This window comes from Oryctolagus cuniculus, chromosome 8, assembly GCF_964237555.1.
Source record: "Oryctolagus cuniculus chromosome 8, mOryCun1.1, whole genome shotgun sequence".
NCBI lineage: Eukaryota > Metazoa > Chordata > Mammalia > Lagomorpha > Leporidae > Oryctolagus > Oryctolagus cuniculus.
Window position 1 is genome coordinate 118,740,588 of NC_091439.1, and position 22,584 is coordinate 118,763,171.

Here is a 22,584-nt window from a genome sequence, read left to right on the forward strand (position 1 = left end):
ATACTGATGTGATGGATTACATCCATTAACTTTTTTAGTGGACACGAGATTGAGATTTTTACAAAACTAACTGCAGCCATGAATAGAGCTGGTGGTGAGGTAGAAGTGAGAAAACAAGAGTGGGATTGGGGAGCCCAGCTGAAAACCCCTGGAAAATCCTGGTCAGAGATGACCAAGACAGAGAGGGCAGTGAAAGGAGGAAGTGAACAGAACAGACACCCTTGGTGTGACTTCTTTGGGTGGGCTATGCAGGAAGAGGGAGAGTAGGTGATGATTCCCAAGTCCATCCCATCAACTGGGTCACAGTGTATTCTTGGGGGACTGTAGGTCACCTGAGTACCAGGTGTGCTAAGCTGGTGACCTGGGGGGCCTGGGGAATTTTAGCAGAAGGCACAGGGCAGGGATAGAGTGGAACACATACTGGGTCACAGGTCAAGTGAAAATAGCAGACACTGGCCTTGTAATCAACTTTCTCAAGCTCTGATGAGAAAAGAGATGGAGGAAACAGGCCCGGAGGAGCCTATCTGTGGTTCCGGGGAAGACTATGGTGAGGTGGGAAGGGCCACAGCCCAGGCTCCAAGCACAGAACAAGTTCCTTCTGCCTCCTTCTGCTGTCTCACTCCTGTTCCAGCACCAAGCTGATCACAATTCAGATGGACTCAGGGCATGGATGTGCACTGTATGTCCCAGTGACCCTCCACTACTGCAGACTGCACTCAGGGTACGTGCTGCATCTCAGTGACCCTCCACTACCCAGACCACACATGGGGTGTGTGCTTGTCTCAGTGACCCTCCACTACCCCAGACCACACACGGGATGTGTGCTGTGTCTCAGTGACCCTCCACTACTGCAGACTGCACACGGGGTGTGTGCTGTGTCTCAGTGACCCTCCACTACCCCAGACCACACACGGGGTACGTGCAGCATCTCAGTGACCCTCCACTACCCAGACCACACATGGGGTGTGTGCTGCTTCTCAGTGACCCTCCACTACCCAGACTGCACACGGGGTGGTGCTGCTTCTCAGTGACCCTCCACTACTGCAGACTGCACATGGAGTGTGTGCTGTGTCCCAGTGACCCTCCACTACCCCAGACCACACATGGGGTGTGTGCTGCTTCTCAGTGACCCTCCACTACCCAGACTGCACACGGGGTGGTGCTGCTTCTCAGTGACCCTCCACTACCGCAGACTGCACATGGGGTGTGTGCTGTGTCTCAGTGACCCTCCACTACCCCAGACCACACACGGGGTGGTGCTGTCTCCCAGTGACCCTCCACTACTGCAGACTGCACACGGGGTGTGTGCTGTGTCTCAGTGACCTTCCACTACCCAGACCACACACGGGGTGTGTGCTGTGTCCCAGTGACCCTCCACTACTGCAGACCACACACGGGGTGGGTGCTGTGTCTCAGTGACCCTCCACTACCCCAGACCACACATGGGGTGTGTGCTGTGTCTCAGTGACCCTCCACTACCCCAGACCGCACACGGGGTGGTGCTGTCTCCCAGTGACCCTCTACTACCCCATTTCCCAGGCCCCCCAGACAGGTCTACATTCAGTCTCCAATTTCCCCTGCAGTTCTATGATTCCCATCAAGCCTTTGCCTCTATCACTCCAACAAAATTACTGTAACTGCTGAGCAGCCCACCTGCTCCTTACCAGGCCTCGCTAGGAGCCACGGACACCTGAGAGGCACAGCTTCGGTCCTGGCAGCCACCTGCGGGGCGCCCCTGTGCCCAGGCTGTGGCCTTCTGCGGGCCAGGGTCAAGGCTACAGCCGCTCACCGCCTGGCCTCGCGCTCCTCCCTCACGGCCTCTCTCTTGGACCCGCAGCACCCGCCTTCGGGCTCCAGACCCTCCCGGCCCACGCGCACCAACTGGAAGACCTCCGCGCCCCATTCCCGTGACGCCCGCGGCTGCTGCTGCCTGCGAGGCCGCATGCTCTGAACACTATCTGACGATGCGGGTTCCAGGCGAGGTCTGCAAGGGCAAGAAGCCCAGGGCAGTGGAGACCGCCGGGCCGCTGCCGCCTCCGCCCTGCAGGCGCTCGTGGGCTGGTCGGGCGCATGGAGGACGCCCCCAGGCGGAGGGGGCGGCGGGTTCGCGCGCTTCTCGGGCGCCGGAGCGTCTCGCTCCTCTTTCCCGAGACACTGTTCCCGACGCTCGCCCCCGGAGTCGCCACCGAGAGGAGCAGGGGCCGGCCCCGACAGCCAGAGTGCCGCCCACCCGCGCTCCAGAGCTCTGGAGCCACCTGCGGCCGCCTCGCCTTCCCTCCGCGCATGCTCCGCGGGAAGCTCCCAGAGGCGGGTCTCAAGGTCTCGGGGCACGCCCATGGAGGCCGCAGGAGCCAATCCGAAGCCAGACAGCGATGGTTGACATCATGCGGCAGGGAACGCGCATCCGCATTGGGCGGCCCTGCTGCTGTGGGTGGGCCCGAACGGGGAATCCGGAAGCTCCTTCGGCCGCGGGGCTGCAGCGGGGCTCCGGGGTCGCGGGCGAGCACGGCATGGCTGAGCGCCGGAGGCACGGTAGGCGGGGCTGAGGGTAGACGCGCGAGGGGCGCGAAGGTGGTTTGGGGCGTGGGGACTCAAGTGTGTTGGGGGAGCGCGAGACGTGAAGGGCCGCGGGACTGAGGGCCGCATCGTGTGAGGAGAGGGTCGGGTGTGAGGGGTCCTGAGAGCCGCGGGCTGAGAGCTGCGGCGTGCGAAGGTCGGGTCGGGTGTGAGGGGTCGTGAGCGACACGGTGCGCGAGGGGAGAGGGGTGAGAGGGGAGAGCGGTGTGAAGGGCACAGTGTGTGAGGGTCGGGTCGGGTGTGAGGGGTCGTGAGGGGAGAGGGGTGTGAGGGGCACAGTGTGTGAGGGTCGGGTCGGGTCGGGTGTGAGGGGTCGTGAGAGACGGTGCGTGAGGGGAGAGCGGTGTGAAGGGCACAGTGTGTGAGGGTCGGGTAGGGTGTGAGGGGTCGTGAGGGGAGAGGGGTGTGAGGGGCACAGTGTGTGAGGGTCGGGTCGGGTGTGAGGGGTCGTGAAGGGAGAGGGGTGTGAGGGGAGGGTCGGGGGTGAGGGGTCGTGATGGACAAGGTGCATGAGGGGAGAGGGGTGTGAGGGGCACAGAGTGTGAGGGGAGAGGGGTGTGAGGGGCACAGAGTGTGAGGGGAGACGGGTGTGAGGGGCACAGAGTGTGAGGGGAAAGGGGTGTGAGGGACACAGTGTGAGGGTCGGGTCGGGTGTGAGGGGTCGTGAGGGGAGAGGGGTGTGAGGGACACAGTGTGTGAGGGTCGGGTCGGGTGTGAGGGGTCGTGAAGGGAGAGGGGTGTGAGGGTCGGGTCGGGAGTGAGGGGTCGTGAGGGACACAGTGCATGAGGGGAGAGGGGTGTGAGGGGCACAGAGTGTGAGGGGAGAGGGGTGTGAGGGACACAGTGTGTGAGGGTCGGGTCGGGTGTGAGGGGTCGTGAGGGACACGGTGCGTGAGGGGATAGAGGTGAGGGGAGGGGGGTGTGAGGGACACAGCGTGCGAGGGGAGAGGGGTGTGAGGGACACAGGGTGTGAGGGGAGGGTGGGGTGTGAGAGGTCGTGAAGGACACAGTGTGTGAGGAGAGGGTCGGGTGTGAGGGGTCCTGAGAGCCGCGGGCTGAGAGCTGCAGCGTGCGAAGTTCGGGTCGGGTGTGAGAGGTCATGAGGGACACGGTGCGTGAGGGGAGAGGGGTATGAGGGACACAGTGTGTGAGGAGAGGGGAGGGTATGAGGGATTGTGAGGGACACAGGGAGTGAGAGGAGGGTGGGGTGTGAGGGGCACAGTGTGTGAGGGATAGTGTGAGGGGGGGTGAGGTGTGAGGGGTCGTGAGGGACACAGTGCGTGAGGGGAGAGGGGTGTGAGGGGCACAGGGTGTGAGGGGAGAGAGGTGTGAGGGACACAGTGTGTGAGGAGAGGGGAGAGTGTGAGGGGTCATGAGGGACACAGGGCGTGAGAGGAGGGTGGGGTATGAGGGGCACAGTGTGTGAGGGGGTGTGAGGTGTGAGAGGTCATGAGGGATAGTGTGGGGGGGTGAGGTGTGAGGGGTTGTGAGGGATAGTGTGAGGGGGGGTGAGGTGTGAGAGGTCGTGAGGAAAACAATGTGTGAGGGGAGAGGGATGTGAGGGGCACAGTGTGTGAGGGGGGTTGAGGTATGAGGGGTCGTGAGGTACATGGTGCCTGGGGGGAGAGGGGTGTGAGGGGGCGTGAGGGACACAGCGTGTGAGGGGAGGGTGGGGTATGAGGGGTCCTGAGGGGCACAGCGTGTGAGGGGAGGGTGGAGTATGAGGGGTCCTGAGGGGCACAGCGTGTGAGGGGAGGGTGGGGTATGAGGGATTGTGAGGGACACAGGGTGTGAAGGTAGGGTGGGGTGTGAGGGGTCCTGAGGGACAACATGTGAGGGGAAGGTGGGATGTGAGGGGTATGAGTTGCACAGCATGTGAGGGGAGGTGAGGGTGTGAGGAATCCTGAGAGACACAGGACATGAAGGGAAGGTGGTGTGTGAGGGGCACAGGGTGTGAGGGGAGGGTGGGATGTGAGGGGTCGTGAGAGACCCAGTGTGTGAGGGCAGGGGAGGGTGTGAGGAGTCCTGAGGGACACAGGGCGTGAGGGAAGGGCCAGGTGTGAGTGGTCATGAGATGGGGGGTTGGGAGTGTGTGAAGGAGCTGGGGAATGGGAAGCCATGGGGTGTGGGGGACACAGGATGAGAGGAGAGCTTGGGGCATGAGAGGCATTGAAGGCCGCCTGCCCAGTGCCCAGACTGCTGCAGGTGGCCTGAGGAGAGTGGGCGGTCGCTCAGCTCTGAAGTGCACAGACCCCTACATGGCAACAGTGGTGGTGATGACCATGGTGTTTCTGGTCACAGCCCCACTTCCATGTGGGTGGCTGGAGCAGTGTGGCAGTCAGTAAATGAAGGACACCAGGATCCCAAGTGTGGACTGCTGAGGAGTCTCACCCTGCTGGAGCAGGACCTTGGAGCCCTTGACTTGGTGCCCACCTTAGAACAGCCGGCTGGTGGGGCTGAGTGGGGCCAGAGTTGCAGGGACATCTGTTCTTCGGGGCCAGCTGCTCCTTGGGAGCACAGTAGCCCCAAGGGTAGGGGCGAGGCAAGGCCTTCATGCCTCCATGTGTCCCTGCAGGGAGATAGGTGTGGGTGCTGTGGAGCCTGAGTGTGCCTGACACACATGTGCCACGCATAGAGCTTGACAAGTCATTTCTGAAGCCAGAATCTGTCAATTGTGTCAGGCAGGGATTCCCTCAGGGAATGGAGTGCAAAGTCCTTCCTCTTCCTCTAAGGTGCAGGTGCAGTGCAAGGCTGTACTCTGGCACAGACCCAGGAGGGACCCATAGTGTGTGAAGTTGCGGCAGTCAATCTGCAGCAACCACTCTAAGGTGGCTTTGTTGGATTTCTTTTTTTTTTTTTTTTCTGGAAGTAGGTTGCTTCAGCTAGGTAAGGTAGCCTGCTAATGCAGCAATTTTTCCTGTGACAATTTGTACCAAGAGTGCAACCTCAGTGGGAAACCACACTGCCTGAGTAAGAAAAAAAAATTTTTTTGGATGCACATCATTTTAATGGCCAGGAAAAAAATATATGAAGAAAACCAGAGGCTGTCTCTTGGGCCTCTGAGAGTTACCATGGTTCTAGCAATGAGCATTTTCCGTTAATTGAAAACAGTTACCCAAAAGGTTTCGTATCTAGAGTTTAGTTGAAGTGTCCCTTCTGCTTTGGAAATATTGGGTGAGCATCTGACATATATATAGTTCAATGTTAGCACAGGCTTGGCTGTGACTGACATTCAGGGAAGCCTGCAGCAGGGTCACAGTGGAATCAGGAAGCTCTTGGAGGCCACAGTTTTCCCCTGGGGGCATGTGCTCCTCAGGAAAGACCTGTGCTGCATTCATCTTATGATCAGACCTTGCGCTGTGCCAGCCTCAGGAGCTCCTCAGTGGACTGTGGGAATGGAGGACTTGTGTCTGGCATCTGCCCAGGTGGGCCTCCCCACCACCTCCTTCTACATGGCACTGAGGCCTTGTCAAGGCATCTCCAGTTAGTAGCAGCGGAGTATGTCATGAGATAACTTGTTTCATATAGGAAATCTACCTGATATACTCTTTTTTGTGTGTAGGTGTGCTGTTTGGAGGAGATATCTCCCTGCACCTTTGGGAGCAGACTGGAGAGCTTCATGCACCACCCAATTGTTGACACTCTCCATGGTGCTGGACCCAGTAATTGGTGCCTCTGTGCCTCTGCCTGTGTGTCTCTGTGAGTGCATGTGTCTATGTATGCATATGCATATGTGTGGCTGTGTATGTTATGTATGGAGGTACATGTTGGTATGTGCATTTCTCCACTTAAACTTTCAGACACATCTGCAGGGCCAGCAGCTCTGGTGGAGTCTCAGAACTGGAGGAGCTGGTGAGAATGTGTCCCAGTTGGAAAGAGGTCCTTTTCCTTCTTACTGTGTTTTATTCCTAGGGCTGACTGGGTACATAGTGACTGTTGAGCAGAGCTTTCATTCTGGCCACAAGCTGTGGGTATCTGCACAGAGTTCAATAGTCACTCACTGACCTATAGGCAGAGCCTGGCCATAATCATTTACTCAGAGTATCTGTGATGTGAAATAGCCCCTTTCTCCTAAAGTGGAAGTTAGGTAGCTCTTTTCTGTTTCAGAGATCTTATTTTTTTCTTTCAGGATTTATTTATTTGAAAATCAGAGTTATTGACATACACGCACACACACACACAATCTTCCATCCATGTTTTAACTCCCCAGATTGGTGCAATGGCCAAGGTTGGGCCAGGCTGAAGCCAGGAGCTTCATCCAAGTCTCCCACATGGATGGCAGGGCCCCAAACACTTGGGCCATCTTCCATTGCTTTCCCCAGACCATTAGCAGGGGACTGGATTGGGAGTAGAGCAGCTGGGACACGATTAGGCGCCAGTATGGATGCCGGCATTGCATGCAGTGGCTATGCTACAACACTGGCCCCACCTTTCAGGTATGTTTGAGAGTTGAGAGCACGCTCAAGAAGTATCTTGTGAATGTAGAAACCAGCTTTCAGGGAGCAGACAGATCTCTGAGAATGTTTCCCAATAGTAGGTTGTATATTGTTCCCTAGCAATGGAGAAGCTTCAGTCTCTGGTGGTGGAAACTAGGAAGCTGTGGTGGACTCTGAGCAGAGGAGAGTAGGTGTTTATGCCTCTGAAAGGTAAGCCTAAATGTGGGTAGGCATCTGTGGGAAGAGGTGGGAGATGCAAAGGGAAATGTGAGAGGGATGGGTGCAGAGGATTCAGGAAGAGGCTATACTTGGTAAGGAACAGGCTGACGAGACTTGGAGTGGATGCTTGGGGCAATTGCCGACCTAGGTTCTTCCAGACTGGTCAAGAGTCAGGGTTGGGTATTGTCTGGAGAGGGGAAGTGAGGGAGCCTCATGGAAATTGGGTGAAATGTCTAAAGTGTTTCCTCCGCTGACAGCCTGTGAACCAGACACAGGAGGGCAAGTTCAGACCCTCCTTGGCTGATACCTCAGAGCTAATTCCCTGAAGTCCTCAGGCACTTCACCTATAAAACTAGGGCAATAACAGTGGCAGCATTGTGAGGGTTCAGTCAGGTAAAGTGCCCATGTGCTTGGGTCCAGAGGCAGCCAGCTGGGTGCTGTCACTGATTCCATAACCCCAAGTACACGAAGAGATGGCACACGGGGTGGCGGGAGGGGGGCTCACTTGCTGAGAAGAAAAAAACAGCACAGGTCACTAGAGGTGACAAGCAGGTGACACCCCTGTGTTACCTTGTTCAAGATGAGAGAAACACTTGAGCTTGTTTCAGAAACGAGAAATAGCCAGCACAGAGAGAATGCTGCTAGTCCTGCAGTGAAGACAGCTGAGGGACACAGTTCCATGGGAAGGTGGATTCAAGGAAGTCAGCAGTGAGGCAGCTGCCATACCCCCTTCCTCTGGGCCAGGGGATGAGGTAGAGCCAATGCAGGAGTGACAGCTGTTTGGGAGTCTTTGCGTCTTCCTTAATGGCATTTCCCATTATTGGGCCACAGAAAATACTTGTGCAAGTGACATGGGTCTTGTCAGTGTCCAGTCTCTTGTCTGTTAGAAGTTCTTTGGGTCAAATTCAAGATTTATGTAATGGAAAAGCCAGTGTTAATGAAACTAGAAGAAATTAAAATATTGAGGTGAAATTTATATTTTATTCTGGGTCTTTAGTTATAATACAGGCAGCTTTCTGAGTGTCATCTTAGCATTTTTTAAAATCAATCCTTCCTTCCTCTTTTTCTTTCTCTATCCTTTTTTTTTTTTTTTTTTTTTTTTTTTGGACAGGCAAGAGTGGACAGTGAGAGAGAGAGACAGAGAGAAAGGTCTTCCTTTGCCGTTGGTTCACCCCTCAATGGCCACTGCAGCCAGCGCACCGCACTGATCCGAAGCCAGGAACCAGGTGCTTCTCCTGGTCTCCCATGCAGATGCAGGGCCCAAGGAGTAGGGCCATCCTCCACTGTACTCCCGGGCCACAGCAGAGAGCTGGACTGGAAGAGGAGCAACCTGGACAGAATCCGGCGCCCCGACCGGGACTAGAATCCAGTGTGCCAGCGCCGCAGGTGGAGGATTAGCCTATTGAGCCACGGCGCAGGCCCTCTTTCTTTCTTAACAGAGTCAGCGAGAGGGAGAGACGGAGGGAGAGATCTTCCATCCGCTGGCTCACTCCCCAGATGGCCCCAATGGCTGGAGCTGGGCCGATCCAGAGCCAGGAACCAGAAGCTTCTTCTGGGTTTCCCACATGGATGCAAGGGCCCAGGGAGTTGGGCCATCCCCCGCTGCTTTCCCAGGCACATTAGTAGGGAGCTGAATTTGAAGTGGAGCAGCTGGGACTTGAACTGGTGCCCATATAGGATGCCAGTGTCTCAAGCAGCAGCTTTAGCCACTACACCATAGTGCCAGCCCCTCAGTTTTGTTTTTGTTTTTGTTTTTGTTTTTTTAACTCAGTCCTGTTTTGGTGAGAAAACAACTCCCAAGGGCTGAGTAATTTGCCGGGGTCCAGTCAGGTCAGTGGCAGTACCTGGCCCCAAGAAAGTGACCCTTGCTTTCTCCTCTATTAGTATATGTTTACCAATCCTTAATGAAAATTATCTCAACCTCTTATGATTTAAAATTATATCATAGTTAGTGATATAAATGCCACTCTACAACCATAAGAAAAAACTCTGGACAAAGTTTACTTGGAACTTGTTCTTTCTTTTTTTAAGTGTTGAAGTTTTAGTAGAAATTGAGTATTAAGTATATTTCTACAACTTAAATGAGAATACTGTATCAAAGTGGTCATGATTTAAGATTCCAGTAATATCCCATTTGAGTATTATTTCTGACCCTATTTTTAATATATTTTTTAAATTAATATTTCAGAAAACTCACTACCTTTTGCTTGAATCTTAGTATTTTTACAATTTACAATTATTTTGTGTAACTCATTAAGAATCTGTCTCTTATTGAATTCATATGCTTTGCTGAACTTTTCTTTCTTGTGAAGTGATATATGCTATTATTAGTTCATCACTTTATTTGATTATAGACCAAAGTTAAGTACCTTTCCTCATTTTAGGAGTAAAATTAGAAAAAAAAAAGTCAAGTCAACAGATACCATTTTAAAGGAAGCTGTGTTAGCTGATATTTCTAGCAGACATTTAAACATAGGTCTTACTGTAAAGAGAAAATTCAAAATATCAGATTTGTACAAACTACAGGAATCCTAAGAAAATTTAAAAATGTCTTCTAAAATGAGCTAGGCAGATATCAGATAGGATGAAAAATGAAGTAGAGTTAATTTTACTGAGATACTCAGATTTCATAATTCTCCTTAATGAGATAATTTTGTCATGTGGTTTTAGCAATAACATGTTGGGAAATTATCTCTTCAGATGGTATCGTAAGGTGAGGGGGTGGGCATCCTCAGACTGACCACAGTGAAAGTTACTATTAATAGTCATTTCTGTTTTACTTTATTATCAAGTTTTCATTTAAAAGTGATTTTAAAAATCCTGGCACCTCTTGTTTCAAAGTCTCATCACTTTTCCACTCATAAGACTATTAAGTATAAATTCTGAAAAGGTATGTCATAAACCTATTTTTCTATGGTTTTCTGTCAAAGTGATATATCAGGAAGTTGCATTTTAAAAGTTACTTGTTAATATTTTTATTTTAATATAATTCCAGTAGTCTCATGGTCCTGTCAGTTTTATAGCTATGGACAGCAACTTTTTGAAATACTTCTTTTAAATTGATATCATTCCTTCTATCTCCAAATTAGTTATGGACTTATTTTTTGTCTTTGGTCACACTTTTCTAAGAAACACTATTTTATATAGAGATGATAACCAAATTTTTGGTTAGAGAATCACAAATGAGCATCATATCTAATGCCTTCCATCACCATGGAGCTTTTTAAGTATCTCAGTGCTTAGTCAATGAAAAGAAATATATAATTTAAATAAAGTATAACATGCACATCGATAATAAGAAGAAATTATTATTTTTGTAATCAAGATAAATTTTTTAATGAAATAAGAACATGCATGGGGCCAGCGCTGTGGCATAGCAGATAAAGCTGCTACCTGCAGTGCCAGTGTCCCATATGGGCGCCGGTTTGAGTTCAGGTTGCTCCACTTCTGATCCAGCTCTTTGCTGTGGCCTGGGAAAGCAATAGAAGATGGCCCAAGTCCTTGGGCTCTTGCACCCACGTGGGAAACCTGGAAAAAGTTCCTAGCTCCTGGCTTCGGATTGGCATAGCTCCAGCTATTGCGGCTCTCTGGGGAGTGAACCAGTTGATGAAAGACTTCTGTCTCTGCTTCTGCCTCTCTGTAACTTTGCCTCTTCAAATAAATAAATAAATCTTTAAAAAAGAACATGCATAACATTCATAGGATAACATCTGCTTGTAGCAAAAGTAAAGGTGTACTTTTTCTTCCTGTCACTTATATTTTCATTTTAGTTTCCTTTTTCAAAAAGGAATGTGTTAGAAGGAAACGTTTCTATTTCCATTTTTTCCCAAGAGTCAAGTACGATGTACACCCAATTTTAATCCTCAGTGAAATCTAGAAAAATAGATGGGCCTGGAGGACTTGATATTAAGTGAAATAAGGCAAACACAGGAAGACAAATATGTCATAAGCTCGCTTGTGGAATGTAAACACAGGGATTTTATAGACACAGTAGAATGGAGGTTAACTGAGACAGGGAAGGGTGTAGGAAGGGATAGAGAGAGACTGGATAAAAGAAGGAGAGATTCTGATGTTCTACAGCCCAGTGGAGTGACTGCGCCCCAGTATACCCTGTTATGTATTTTATGAAGAACTAGGAGTCTCTGAACACAAAGAAATGATAAGGAGATGAAAATGATAGTCACTCTGATTTGATCACTACACGTTGTACACATGTATTGAATTATCATATTGTAACCTTTAAATGTGTGCAATTACTATGTGTCAGTTAAAATTTTGAAAATAAATTTTCAGGAAGAAAGTGTACCTGGGCTAAGAACCATGCAGGAAGGCTGTGGGTCATTCTCATGAGTCTCCCCAGTTTTGCCTGCTTCCCTGAACGGGCACATTAGATACTTCATAACTTTTGGAGCTTCTGCTCTAGCAATATAAAAATAGGAAAAAAAATTCCTTGAAGTGCTGCTGTAACACCTTTGTTAAAAATGGAATAAAATCTTTCTTTTTTTATTCCAACTGTTAGGTTTTAAATCAAGTAACTGCTTTGAGGAGCAGTTTAGAATTGGATAGGTTTACTACCAGCAACTAAACTTCCCATTTTTTCCCTGAGGTACATATATGTACAATGTCTCTTGAGTGTCTAATTTCACTTTACCCCAAGATTTTATTTTTCTTTGGCTCATGTGTGTTTAAATTGAAACAGCAAGCTTAGGCAGCAGTTCTTTCTGAAATTATATCAAAATAACTCAATGCCCCTGTGTCAAGGAGACACAATGTCTCTGTTTGATATGGCAGCATATTAATTTTAGGTGGGATGTTTTTTTTCACATCCACCTTTTTTTTTCTTTCGTTCGTCCTTTCCCAATTCCAGCTGCCTGCTCCACTCAGTAATTATATTTGTTTCCCTTAGGCTATTTTTTTCTATTGGTCTTGAACAGCGTTCCCCTGCCTTTTTATTTTCTTATGATTGCTTTTTGACAGACACTAGAGTTTCAAGTCAAAACCTGTTTCTGCTGTTGGAAGAGCACATTGATGAGGTGTGAGAAAAACGAGAATGCAGGCAGGCTCAGATTTCTGGTGAGGGGTGTTAGAGTTCCTGTTATGACCACTAAGCAGTTTTTATTTGGTCCACATGATAGCTCTGAACTTTGGAAAGTTCTCAGATCTGCGAGACCGTACTGCTTCCAGAACTGCACTGCCCAGCTCTGTGGAGTTTCTTTGCTTTTAGCACATTGGAAATTAAACAGAAAAGAGATTTGATTTTAGGCCTCCATTTGCAATACATATGCACGTACACACAAACATACACTCCAGGTCAAAAAGGAGCATTTGAACCAACCAAAAATGATAATTTCATTTAAAAAATATACATCACTGTTTTGGTACCCTGAAATAAACAGCCTTCAGTTATGTTCCACAAAGAGAGTTGGTCAGTTTAAAAGACATACTTTGTTTACCTAAGTTTGTCCATTTCCGTTTCTGTGGAAAGCCAATAGGTAGTTCAGAGGGTACTTCATTCGTAACTCTGGGGATTTACAAGTAGCAGTGAAGGTTTAAGTGAATCTGCAATATGTTTTTTGTTTAAAAAGTGACTGATTGCTTCGGTTTAGGTAAATGGTGTGAAGACTATTAGTGGTAGGACAGCAGTTCCATTTCCTCTTACAGTGAGTACACTGGATGTGCTGCATTGTCCCTTGTAAATACACAGATGCTCTTTGTTAACTATCGAAAGGTGAGGGAGAGGGAAGTGAGGACATCAAATGCCTGTTCTGATCCAGAAGACGGTTTTTCAGACATGAAGCCGTCAGTCTTAGCATCGTGGTGTAGTCTCAGATGCTGGGGCAAAGTGAAATTCAACAGTGGCTCTTCCGGCAATATTATTTAGTAGAAAGTAATTATTGTTTTTTTTTTAATATTTTATTGTTTAACCTTTGTTCTTTTAAAACTGATATAAAATATTATTTTCAGTTATTCATTATTCATTATTACTCAATTATTTCATTATTTTGTTCTTTGCAATACAGCACCTGAAGATACTTAGACATGCATATTTGTTGGCAAAATTGTTTTACTTTTGGATACCGAATTTCTGGATTAAGTTAGGTTAAGATTTATTAGTTGAAATTCTTGTTAAGGATAAAAATTCTCACTTTGTAATGAGATATCCATTTTGACATCTGGTTGAGATCTTCTGTTCTTATGCCTGAAAACAGTGTACTTTATAAATAACTCATGGATGATACAGCATAAAACTAACATTTATCATTATTTATTACCAAAGTCATGCCTTTGCTCCCATCAAGAAGAGTTGTGTATTTTTTTTAAAGACTTATTTATTAATCTAAAAGTCAGAGTTACACAGAGAGAAGAGAGGCAGAGAGAGAGAGAGAAGTCTTCCATCCGATGATTCACTCCCCAACTGATTGCAACAGCCAGAGCTGCACTGATCTGTAGCCAGGAGCCAGGAGCTTCCTCTGGGTCTCCCATGTGAGTGCAGGGGTCCAAGGACTTGGGCCATCTTCCACTGCTTTCCCAGGCCATAGCAGAGAGCTGGATTGGAAGTGGAGCAGCCTGGGTCTCGAACCAGCGCCCATATGGGATGCAAGCACTTCAGGCCAGGGCATTAAGGCACTGCGCCACAGAGCCAGCCCTGAGGGGTTATGTATAAATAGCTCATTTTTCTGTAACTATGTTGTAACAAGCAGTGGGGGCAAAGACAGACTTCCTGAACTCATTCCATCTGTGCAACACATGTGAGCCACATGGATGTGGTTGATGCCAGAGGTCCACATCTGTGCTTAAGAGGTCCTAAAATACACTAGTGTAGATCATTTTAGCCACTTGGGTTTACAAAGTACTTAAACCTGGGGATAATGAAAGGTGTTTTATTTTTTGTACGCCTCTGCTCAGTTTAAATTTGAAATGGAAAAGCCTCCCCCTTTGATAAAATGTCAACTGTGTAGTCCTTCTGGACCCTCATGGGTTAGCACACTGGAATCTGCATGGCATTTTTCCTGCTGTCACCTCCATGCAACAACTTGGGATTTAAACCTGAAGAACTAAAAACTTTTATGCCTAAATTATATTATCATTTTATTTAACATTTTTAAACAACCCATTTTTCTGCATCCTGGAGTTGTTGTGTGCTGTTATGGTAGCCCAGCTCATTGCTCTAGGTATCAGTTTTGTGGTCTTAATGTGTCTGAATGGGGATCAGCAAGGTGTGAATGTGCTTCCGTTTTCTTCCTCACAGGCTCCTCAGGGCTTTTATTTTGATTGGTTGTGCACTGCCTCCCCCTCCAGTGACTCAGGACCACCACAGATAAGATTTGTGGTTGGAAGGGTAGCAGTGGTTGCATTGAGTACCAAGTGTCCAGTTGTTCAAGGAAGGTCTGGATCCAGGCCTGGGCAGAGGACAGAAGGTGAGAAAGTGGCTTTGTGCTCCTAGCAGGGTGGAGCATGCCAGAGGGCATCAGGCTCATGCTGACATAGCCAGTGGCCATAGCTGAGGTGATTTGAGTAACAAAGAATGTGGTGATAGCGCGTAGTTGTAACCCTTAGAAAGTGGAAATATCCATGAGCCCATAAATGATTTCTTAAAATCCAGTGAGCAGATGGGAAGTGAAAGCAATTCTTCTTCTAAAAGAATCCCATGTAATGAGCATAGGTGGAACAAGGGAAACAGAACCACAGTAGGGTGCCATAGCCACATATGCAGCAGTGTGGCCAATAATGGAGAGGGAATGAATGAGAAAAAGGATCTAGTCTCCAAGGTGCTTGTTAATTATAAAGGGAAGAACAGTAACTTTGCAGGTAGAAACCCAACAGACATCACCTTACCCAAGTGGTGATCAAGTTATCAGCAGGAATGAGACAAGTTGGCGTCCTGAATGCCACGGTGATATGTTGAGAACAACATCCTGTCTATGACCCAGAGTTAGTAAACTCAGTCTAACTGTGAGGAGGCATCAGACTAGCTCAAGTTGGCATGATTTCACAAAGTAACAGATGACAGTTTTCAAAAGTACCAAGGTGGTGAGAAAAAGGAAAATGGGAAGGAATTATCACTGATATAAGGAGAGTGAGGGGGCCTGAGGACAAAATGGGGTGTGGGATCTGGGAAAGACTGGACGTCAAGGCGGGCTAGCAGGAGAGTCCAGTGTGTGGATGCCACCCCGTGTGCCAGTGGTTGTGTGAGACCTGGCAGACAGGAGTGCTTATGTGCAGGATTGTGTGAAAGTGGAAGGTTGAAAGGAGGAGGCAGCCATCAGCATGGAGTATAGCAGGTGCACCTCACCAGAGTCGTTGTGTGATGGGTGAGTAGCAAAGACCTGACCAAGGCAGTGTAGGGATGGGCAGATGGAGGGCCCAGCCAAGGGCATGGGGACCCAGCTGTGTCTTTGTCAAGAGTACAAGTATCCTGGGTGGGTCACAGGGTGTGGGGTAGACAAGGTGAGTTCAGGTCGATGTGCTTGCTGAGTTGTTAAAGATGGGTGTGGGGTTCAAGCAAACTAGAGATGAGTCATATTGCGAGGGAGTCAGGAGTATATATGAGACAGCAAGGTGGTCAGAGAATGTCCCTGTACTCCAGGGAATTGGGAAGAAGGGAGTAAGAGGAAGAGACAGAGACAGGGAGCCGGCAAAGGGGAGGGAAAGGGCTGTTCCACATCTACAGGTGGCTTGGAAGCCTTGCCACTCGTGTGTATTTCTATGTCTTTGCTGCGTGGCCTCCCTATAAGGATGTTTTGGGTTTTATTTATTTATTTATTTATTTATTTGAAAGGCAGAGTTAGACAGAGGCAGAGAGAGAGAAAGGTCTTCCATAAGCTGGTTCACTCCCAAAATGACCACAATGGCCAGAGCTGGGCCTATGCAAAGCCAGGAGCCAGGAGCTTTTTGTAGGTCTCCCATGTGAGTGCAGGGGCCCAAGCACTTGAGCCATCTTCCACTGCTTTCCCAGGTACATTGGCAGGGAGTTGGATTGGAAGTGGAGCAGCCAGGACTCTAACTGATGCCCATACGGGTTGCTGGCACTGCAGGCAGCAGCTTTACCCACTACACCATAGCACCAGCCCAAACGAAGTATTTTTTGTTTTCTGGGGTTTTTTCCCTTCCATTTAGAAGAAAACACTGAGTGCCAGAAAGTAACATAGCTTAGAGGTTTCCCACTTGGAAGCAGCAAGACTGTAACTCAGGCCAATTTATTATTACCCTGAACCCAAGCCTATTTAAGAGAGTTTCTCTCTCTGGGGAAAGGGACAAGCTAAGAGCTGAAACCTGAATGGCACCATTGTGTATCATGAGGGGTGCCTGCCTTGAGGGGGTCACAGAACTCTGCTCCTCTGAGTGGAATACTGCAGCAGGCCACCTCCACACCTGGTGCTGGACTGAGAGGATAGCCTTGCAAGGAGCTTGTGTTCCATTTTTCTAATGTTCTTGGCTGTGCTTGACATGTCACCTCAAATGAGGTGGATGGGGGGAGGTCTCAGAACCAGGAGTGAGGGCCCCAGCCTTCCTGTGGACTACAGTAATTTATTTTCTTTTCCTTTCTTTTTTTAAGATTTATTTTGTTTCTTTGAAAGGCAGAGTGACCAAGAGAGAAGGAAAGACAGAACCAATTTCCATCCACTGGTTCACTCCCCAAGTGGCCACAAGGGCCAGGGCTGGGCCAGACCAAAGCCAGGAACCAGGAACTCTTTCCTGATCTCCCATGTCCCTGGCAGGGCCCAAGTATTTGGGCCATCACCTGCTGTTTTGCCAGGCCCATAAGCAGGGAGCTAGATCAAACACAGAACAGCTGGGACTCAAACCAGCACTCCAATATAGGATGCTAGCATTGAAAGCAGCAGCTTCTCTCACCATGCCACAGTGCCAGCTTCTACAGTGATTTCTTACTACCTCCCCTTAGAGCTTTCATTGTGGACCGTGGGCACTGAGAATCTTAATTGGGCTCATTGAAAGGGGAGAGTTTACGTCCAGGTAGAAAAGAATAGAACAGGACTTCTCCTGAGTCCATGTCCAGTCTAGACCTTCACGTGGTTAGTGGCCTCTTGAGTCCTGGGCACTCTGGGATCCAGGGCTGGAGGCAAGACCAGAACCTGGCTGGGGCTTGCTCCTGGCAAAGTGGGCTGCAGGAAGACCTCCTGCTGTCATGGGATGTATTTCTGGATCTCTTGGCTTGTGGCCTAAATTACTGGGGTCTGCACCGAATCTTGTCCCCAAGGAAGGAGCTACCTGTCCTTAACCTCCAGACAATGCTGGACCACTGCAACCAGAATCCAAAAGGCCTTGAGATTCCCTGGTATTTGTGCTAGCCAACTGACTCTTGGCTTCTAGGCCGCATGGACACAAGGTGAGATTACAGTAAGTCTCTCCTGGGAGAGTAACCTGTAATTGTGAAGGAGGAAGTGACTGTGATTTCATGTATGGCTTGTTATATAGTGAATATGCTCAACAAAGAAATACCTATCCACTGTCAATCTATTTGTGAGTTTATTCTAACTGATTTTAAGATTGCTCCAGACGTTTACTTCCCATCTCAGAATTTTTATTATGACAGTGATAAACATTTTTATCTGGAACGTGAATTTTGTATTGGTGGAATACCATAGTTAATTAGACCGTAAATATAATTTACTCAGACAATAAATTCAATTCAGTGAAAATGATCCCTAATCTTTGTTCTCTAGCACATTGTGATGTTGCTTGTGTCGCAGCTCAGAAATCTATCAGAAAGCCTTGGGAGACAAGTAGCGCTGGGCCAGATGTGACTGGTTGTATGCTCTGATCCTTACCCTGTTTTGTTTTATGGATTTAAGTATCAGCTGTCTTTTGTAAATAATATTGTCCGGTGATTGATTCAGTGCATTCTTCCCAGTGGTGGCTGACTTCTCTTGGGTGCTTGACCATTTTCCGTTTTTGTTTTGCATCCTGTGCTGGGCAGCTGCACGACCATGGGCAGGAAGCATGTTGAGATGATTTTAGCCATATGTCCACATTAGCTGCCACCAGTCTGGCACATCTTTGAAGTTCTGAGCTTCCATGTCCTCTTTATTTGTAAAGCAGGGTAGCTGATTTGTTGTTATCTTAGAACTCTGTTTAACTTTTGTTTAAATAATTTTGGTTTATTGGTAGTTTGCAGGCAAGGTTATGTTTTATCTGCCTTTTGTTTCCCCTAGAAATTCCTACCTGGTCATCTGGAATAGCACATTTTCCTCTTTGCTACTTAAAAGGAAATGTGTATGGTATTTTGGTTTTACATACAATCTGTTGAGGAAGCTTGAAATACCTGGGATACTACAATCCATGCTTTTTTTTTTTTTTTTAATTCCATGAACTTTTTTTTTAAGAGATTGATTTATTTATTTAAAAGTCAGAAGTACACACAGAGAGAAGGAGAGGCACAGAGAGAGAGAGGTCTTCCATCTACTTGTTCACTTCCCAAATGACCACAATGGCCGGAGCTGCACCGATCCTAAGCCGGGAACCAGGAACTTCCTCTGGGTCTCCCATGCGGGTACAGAGGCCCAAGGACTTGGGCCATCTTTCATGCTTTCCCAGGCCACAGCAGAGAGCCAGATTAGAAGTGGAGCAGCCAGGACTCGAACCAGTGCCCATATGGGATGCCAGCACTGCAGGCGGCAGCCTCGCCCGCCATGCCACAGCACCGGCCCCAGTCCATGCTTTTTCACAGACTGCCTTGCTCTTCTCCAAGGCCAGGGCATCCTCTTCCAGTCTGGAAGCTGCTCTCAGCCACATTCCATGTGGATTGTCCACCATGCCTTTCTGTGGAGGATCTGGGATCTGGGATCAAACACCTCAACAGATTGTATGTAAACCATGCTTTGGCAGGATCCTGTGCTAATGACAATTTAATATAATATTTCAAAAAATAAAGCATAGGGGAGCTCTCTTATTTCCAGGACCTTGCCAGTGCTGGGGTCTTAAGTGATAATATCCTTATAGGTTACATTTTCCTTTCCTTCTTTTCCTCCCACCAAAGGGAGCTGTTTTATATGTTGTATCTGAGCAGGATGCCAAGAGTCCTGTTAATAAATGCCCCATTCATGGTATTAGTACTCACATGTCCCCAACTGAGTAATTTTGGCATTTGCTTATGTAATTGAGAAAGCATTAGGAGTTTTGGTTAACCTTGGTGTGATAGGAGCCCTCTTGTTTTTTAAACCCACATATCTGTGCTTTATAGCTTGAACATGTTAAAGGGCTTATTTCTTTTTTAAAAATATTTATTTATTTGAGAGGTACAGTTGTAGACAGAAAGGTCTTCTTTCTGCTGGTTCACTCAGATGGCTACAACAGCTGGAACTGGGCCTATCCGAAGTCAGGAGCCAGGAGCCTCCTACCAGTCTCCCATGCCAGTGCAGGCCTATTCTCTATTGCTTTCCCAGGCCATAGTAGAGAGCTGGATCAGAAGAGAAGCAGCCAGGACTAGAACCAGCGCCCATATGGGATGCCGGTGCTGCAGGTGGAGGCTTAGCCCACTACACCACAGCACTGCCCCCCTAAAGAGATCAATATATGTTACCTTGTAGATGAAATCAGGGGAATCTATGGTGTTTATTTTATTTTATTTTATTTTATTTTATTTTATTTTATTTTATTTTTGACAGGCAGAGTTAGACAGTGAGAGAGAGAGAAAGGCCTTCCTTTTTCCGTTAGTTCACCCCGCAAGTGGCTGCTATGGCTGGCGCATTGTGGCCGGCATGCTGTGCCTATCCGAAGCCAGGAGACAGGTGCTTCCTCCTGGTCTCCCGTGCAGGTGCAGGGCCCAAGGACCTGGGCCATCCTCCCATATCTCCCACCATCCATCTACAAGGACTAAGGCACTTATGTTAGACATTGTGATTTCTGCCAGAGCAGCTCTCTGTTCTTTTAATTTCTAAATTTAATGAGATTTTTAAAAATTCATTTTATTAACTTATCCCTCTCACTCTTTCTAGTATGCTATTTTGAAACCAGAAATAATTCACTAACCATGTTTATGTCAGGACATAAATATTTATTATGATTATACTCATATTCCAGGTAAAGCCCATGGTAAACTAAGGCAAATATAGTGAAGAATCTGCACATGCTTGTTGGAAGTATGGTTTTCTCAGTTGTGATTGTCAGTGTGTTCATCTTGAAGGACAAAGTGCACATGGCACTCTCTCGCGAGGCAGGAGAGGGTGAATTACCCAGTCTCTGCTCTTCTGGTCTTCTCATACCCAGCTTGCCCAATCACCTGCCTCTGTTACTTTGTGTGGCCTGTGCTTGGGCTGTTCTTCTGAGAGAGCACCAGATCCTAGGATGTTCATGATCTACAGTGTGAGAAAAGCAACAAGAGATATAGCATCCCAGGGACAAAAGTGTTAAAATAATCACAGGGCAAAACTAGAGTACATTTCACACCTTAAAGGGGACTTCAAAAAGTTCCTGGAAAAATTAAATTATATTTTTAGTTGAGGGGTGGCATTGTGGCACAGCTGGTTGGGCCTATGATGCCAGATCTCATATTGGAGCTCAGGTTCAAGTCCTGGCTTCTCTGCTTCTGATCCAACTCCCTGCTGATATCCTTGGGCAAACACCAGAGGATGGCCCAAGTGTTTGGACCCCTGTTACCCATGCGAGAGACGCAGATGGAGTTAGAGGCTCCTGGCTTCATCCTCACTCAGCCTGGCCATTTGGGGAGAGAACCAGCAGATGGAAGATCTGTTTGTCTCTCCCTATCTCTGTCATTGTGCCTTTGGAATAAATAAAATAACTTAAAATATGTTATTTTGTTGTGAAAAACGTTTGAAATCTGTGTGTAGTTTTTTTTAATATATGATACACATTTTCCATGAACTTTTTGAAGAACTGTCTTCTATATAGTTTCTGAATTTTATTTTGACACTGTCTGGGTCCTATAGGAAGTGCCTGGGTCCTCCAGGGACAGAGTCTGGGGTCCTCCAGGGATGGAGTTCGGGTCCTCCAGGGATACTGTCTCAGTCCTCAGAGGACAGTGTCTGAGTGCTCCAGGGATGGAGTTGGGGTCCTCCAGGGACAGAGTCTGGGGTCCTCCAGGGACTGTGTCTGGGTGCTCTGGTGACAGAGTCTGGATCCTCTGGGGACAGTATCTGAAGTCCTCTTGGAACTGTCTGGGGTCCTCTGGGGACAGAGTCTGGGATCCTCCAGGCACACTTTCTGGGTCCTCCAGAGACAGTATCAGGTCCTCTAGGGATTGTGGGGTCCCCTAGAGGTCCTCTGATGTCTCCCAGAGGCTGCATCTGGAAAATTCCTGGTCACTTAACAGCTTTGAGGGGATCATTTTCCTGGATCCAGTGATAATGTTGCATGTGTATGTTTTGCCTCAAAAGCCGTATGTGGTATAGGTAAAATGCCATAAATCATTTCTTTAATTTGCTTTATTTTGTTAATTTTTTTCTTTTGTAGTATTTGTTGATAAAGTGCTGAAGAGACTTTTTCCTACTACTTCAAGTGGTCAAGAAAAAACGACTTCCCAGACGCCAGCCTCCGAGAAACCATGCAAGAGAGTGGCTCCTGAGACTGTGAAATCCAAGCCTGTGCAGTCTTTGACAGGTGAGGTTCGCTGCAGGTGACCTTAGGTTACAGGTGGTTTACTCTCAGTGCTCTGTGCCTATCCTGGAGAGCGTTCCCTCTGAGCCGGGGGCCTCTTATTTGGAGGTCAGCCTTGCAAAGGTGGATAGCAGGGATGGGCAGGGCAGGCATCATCCTACATATGCTCTAGTGATTCAGTAATTTACTTGGTCAGGGAAGAAGTCAGTGTTAGTACTTCCCAGCCAACGGCTAGGTTGGGAGTGGGCTTTTGTTAGGTTCATTTGCAAGCTGTGTTCTGGATGTGGACACTGGGGTAGGTGGACTCTTGGCTTGACCAAGCCTGGGCTGTCCTCTAATGAGAACATATGCCTCTTCCCCTGCACTATCACCCTGTCCCCAGTCACTGAATGGACCCCCAGTAGCCTCCTTGGTCCTGTTTGACTTGTTTCTCCTTGGTGACAGGCTCCTAATGTCCTATGTCCATTTGTCTTTGGCAGCCGTCTGTCCCAGTAACAGCCCTATACGAGGTCGTGGGGGTGGCTGGAGCATCTAAACAACAGACCTGCCAGCTCTCATTTCTCAGCAGGATAGTATTATGAGCCCAGTGGGAGACACCAGCAGAGGCATGTAAGGAGCCCACATGAGGTACAAGCACATGTCAGTTAAGCCCCTTGGGACTCAATGGCACGTAAATACATAGAGCCAAACTCAGTTCCTGAGTACCCTTTCTCCGATCACTTCCATAGATGCCCTGCAAACCAATGTTTATAGCAGCTTTTTTCATAATTCCAAAACT

General features: G+C 48.1%; 1 protein-coding gene across 15 annotated transcripts in view; it reads left to right on the plus strand.

Annotated features, from left to right (window-relative positions):
• Nucleotides 1–2,357: 2,357 nt before the first annotated feature.
• The window catches only part of ERICH1 (glutamate rich 1), a 92,898-nt gene continuing 72,671 nt past the window's right edge, over nucleotides 2,358–22,584 (plus strand). For 11 of the 15 annotated variants that reach the window (XR_011378082.1, XR_011378084.1, XR_011378083.1 and 8 more), the window contains exons 1-2: nucleotides 2,358–2,532; nucleotides 21,663–21,809. Coding sequence is in view for 9 of the 15 variants with exons in the window: in XM_051839253.2 (XP_051695213.2) it covers nucleotides 2,373–2,532; nucleotides 21,663–21,809 (307 nt within the window). In the remaining 6 variants the exon portion in view is untranslated. Of the gene's footprint in view, nucleotides 2,533–6,139; nucleotides 6,277–21,662; nucleotides 21,810–22,584 lie in introns of all 15 variants that reach the window. The other 4 variants (XR_011378085.1, XM_070047255.1, XM_070047256.1 and 1 more) reach the window with 2 other exon arrangements.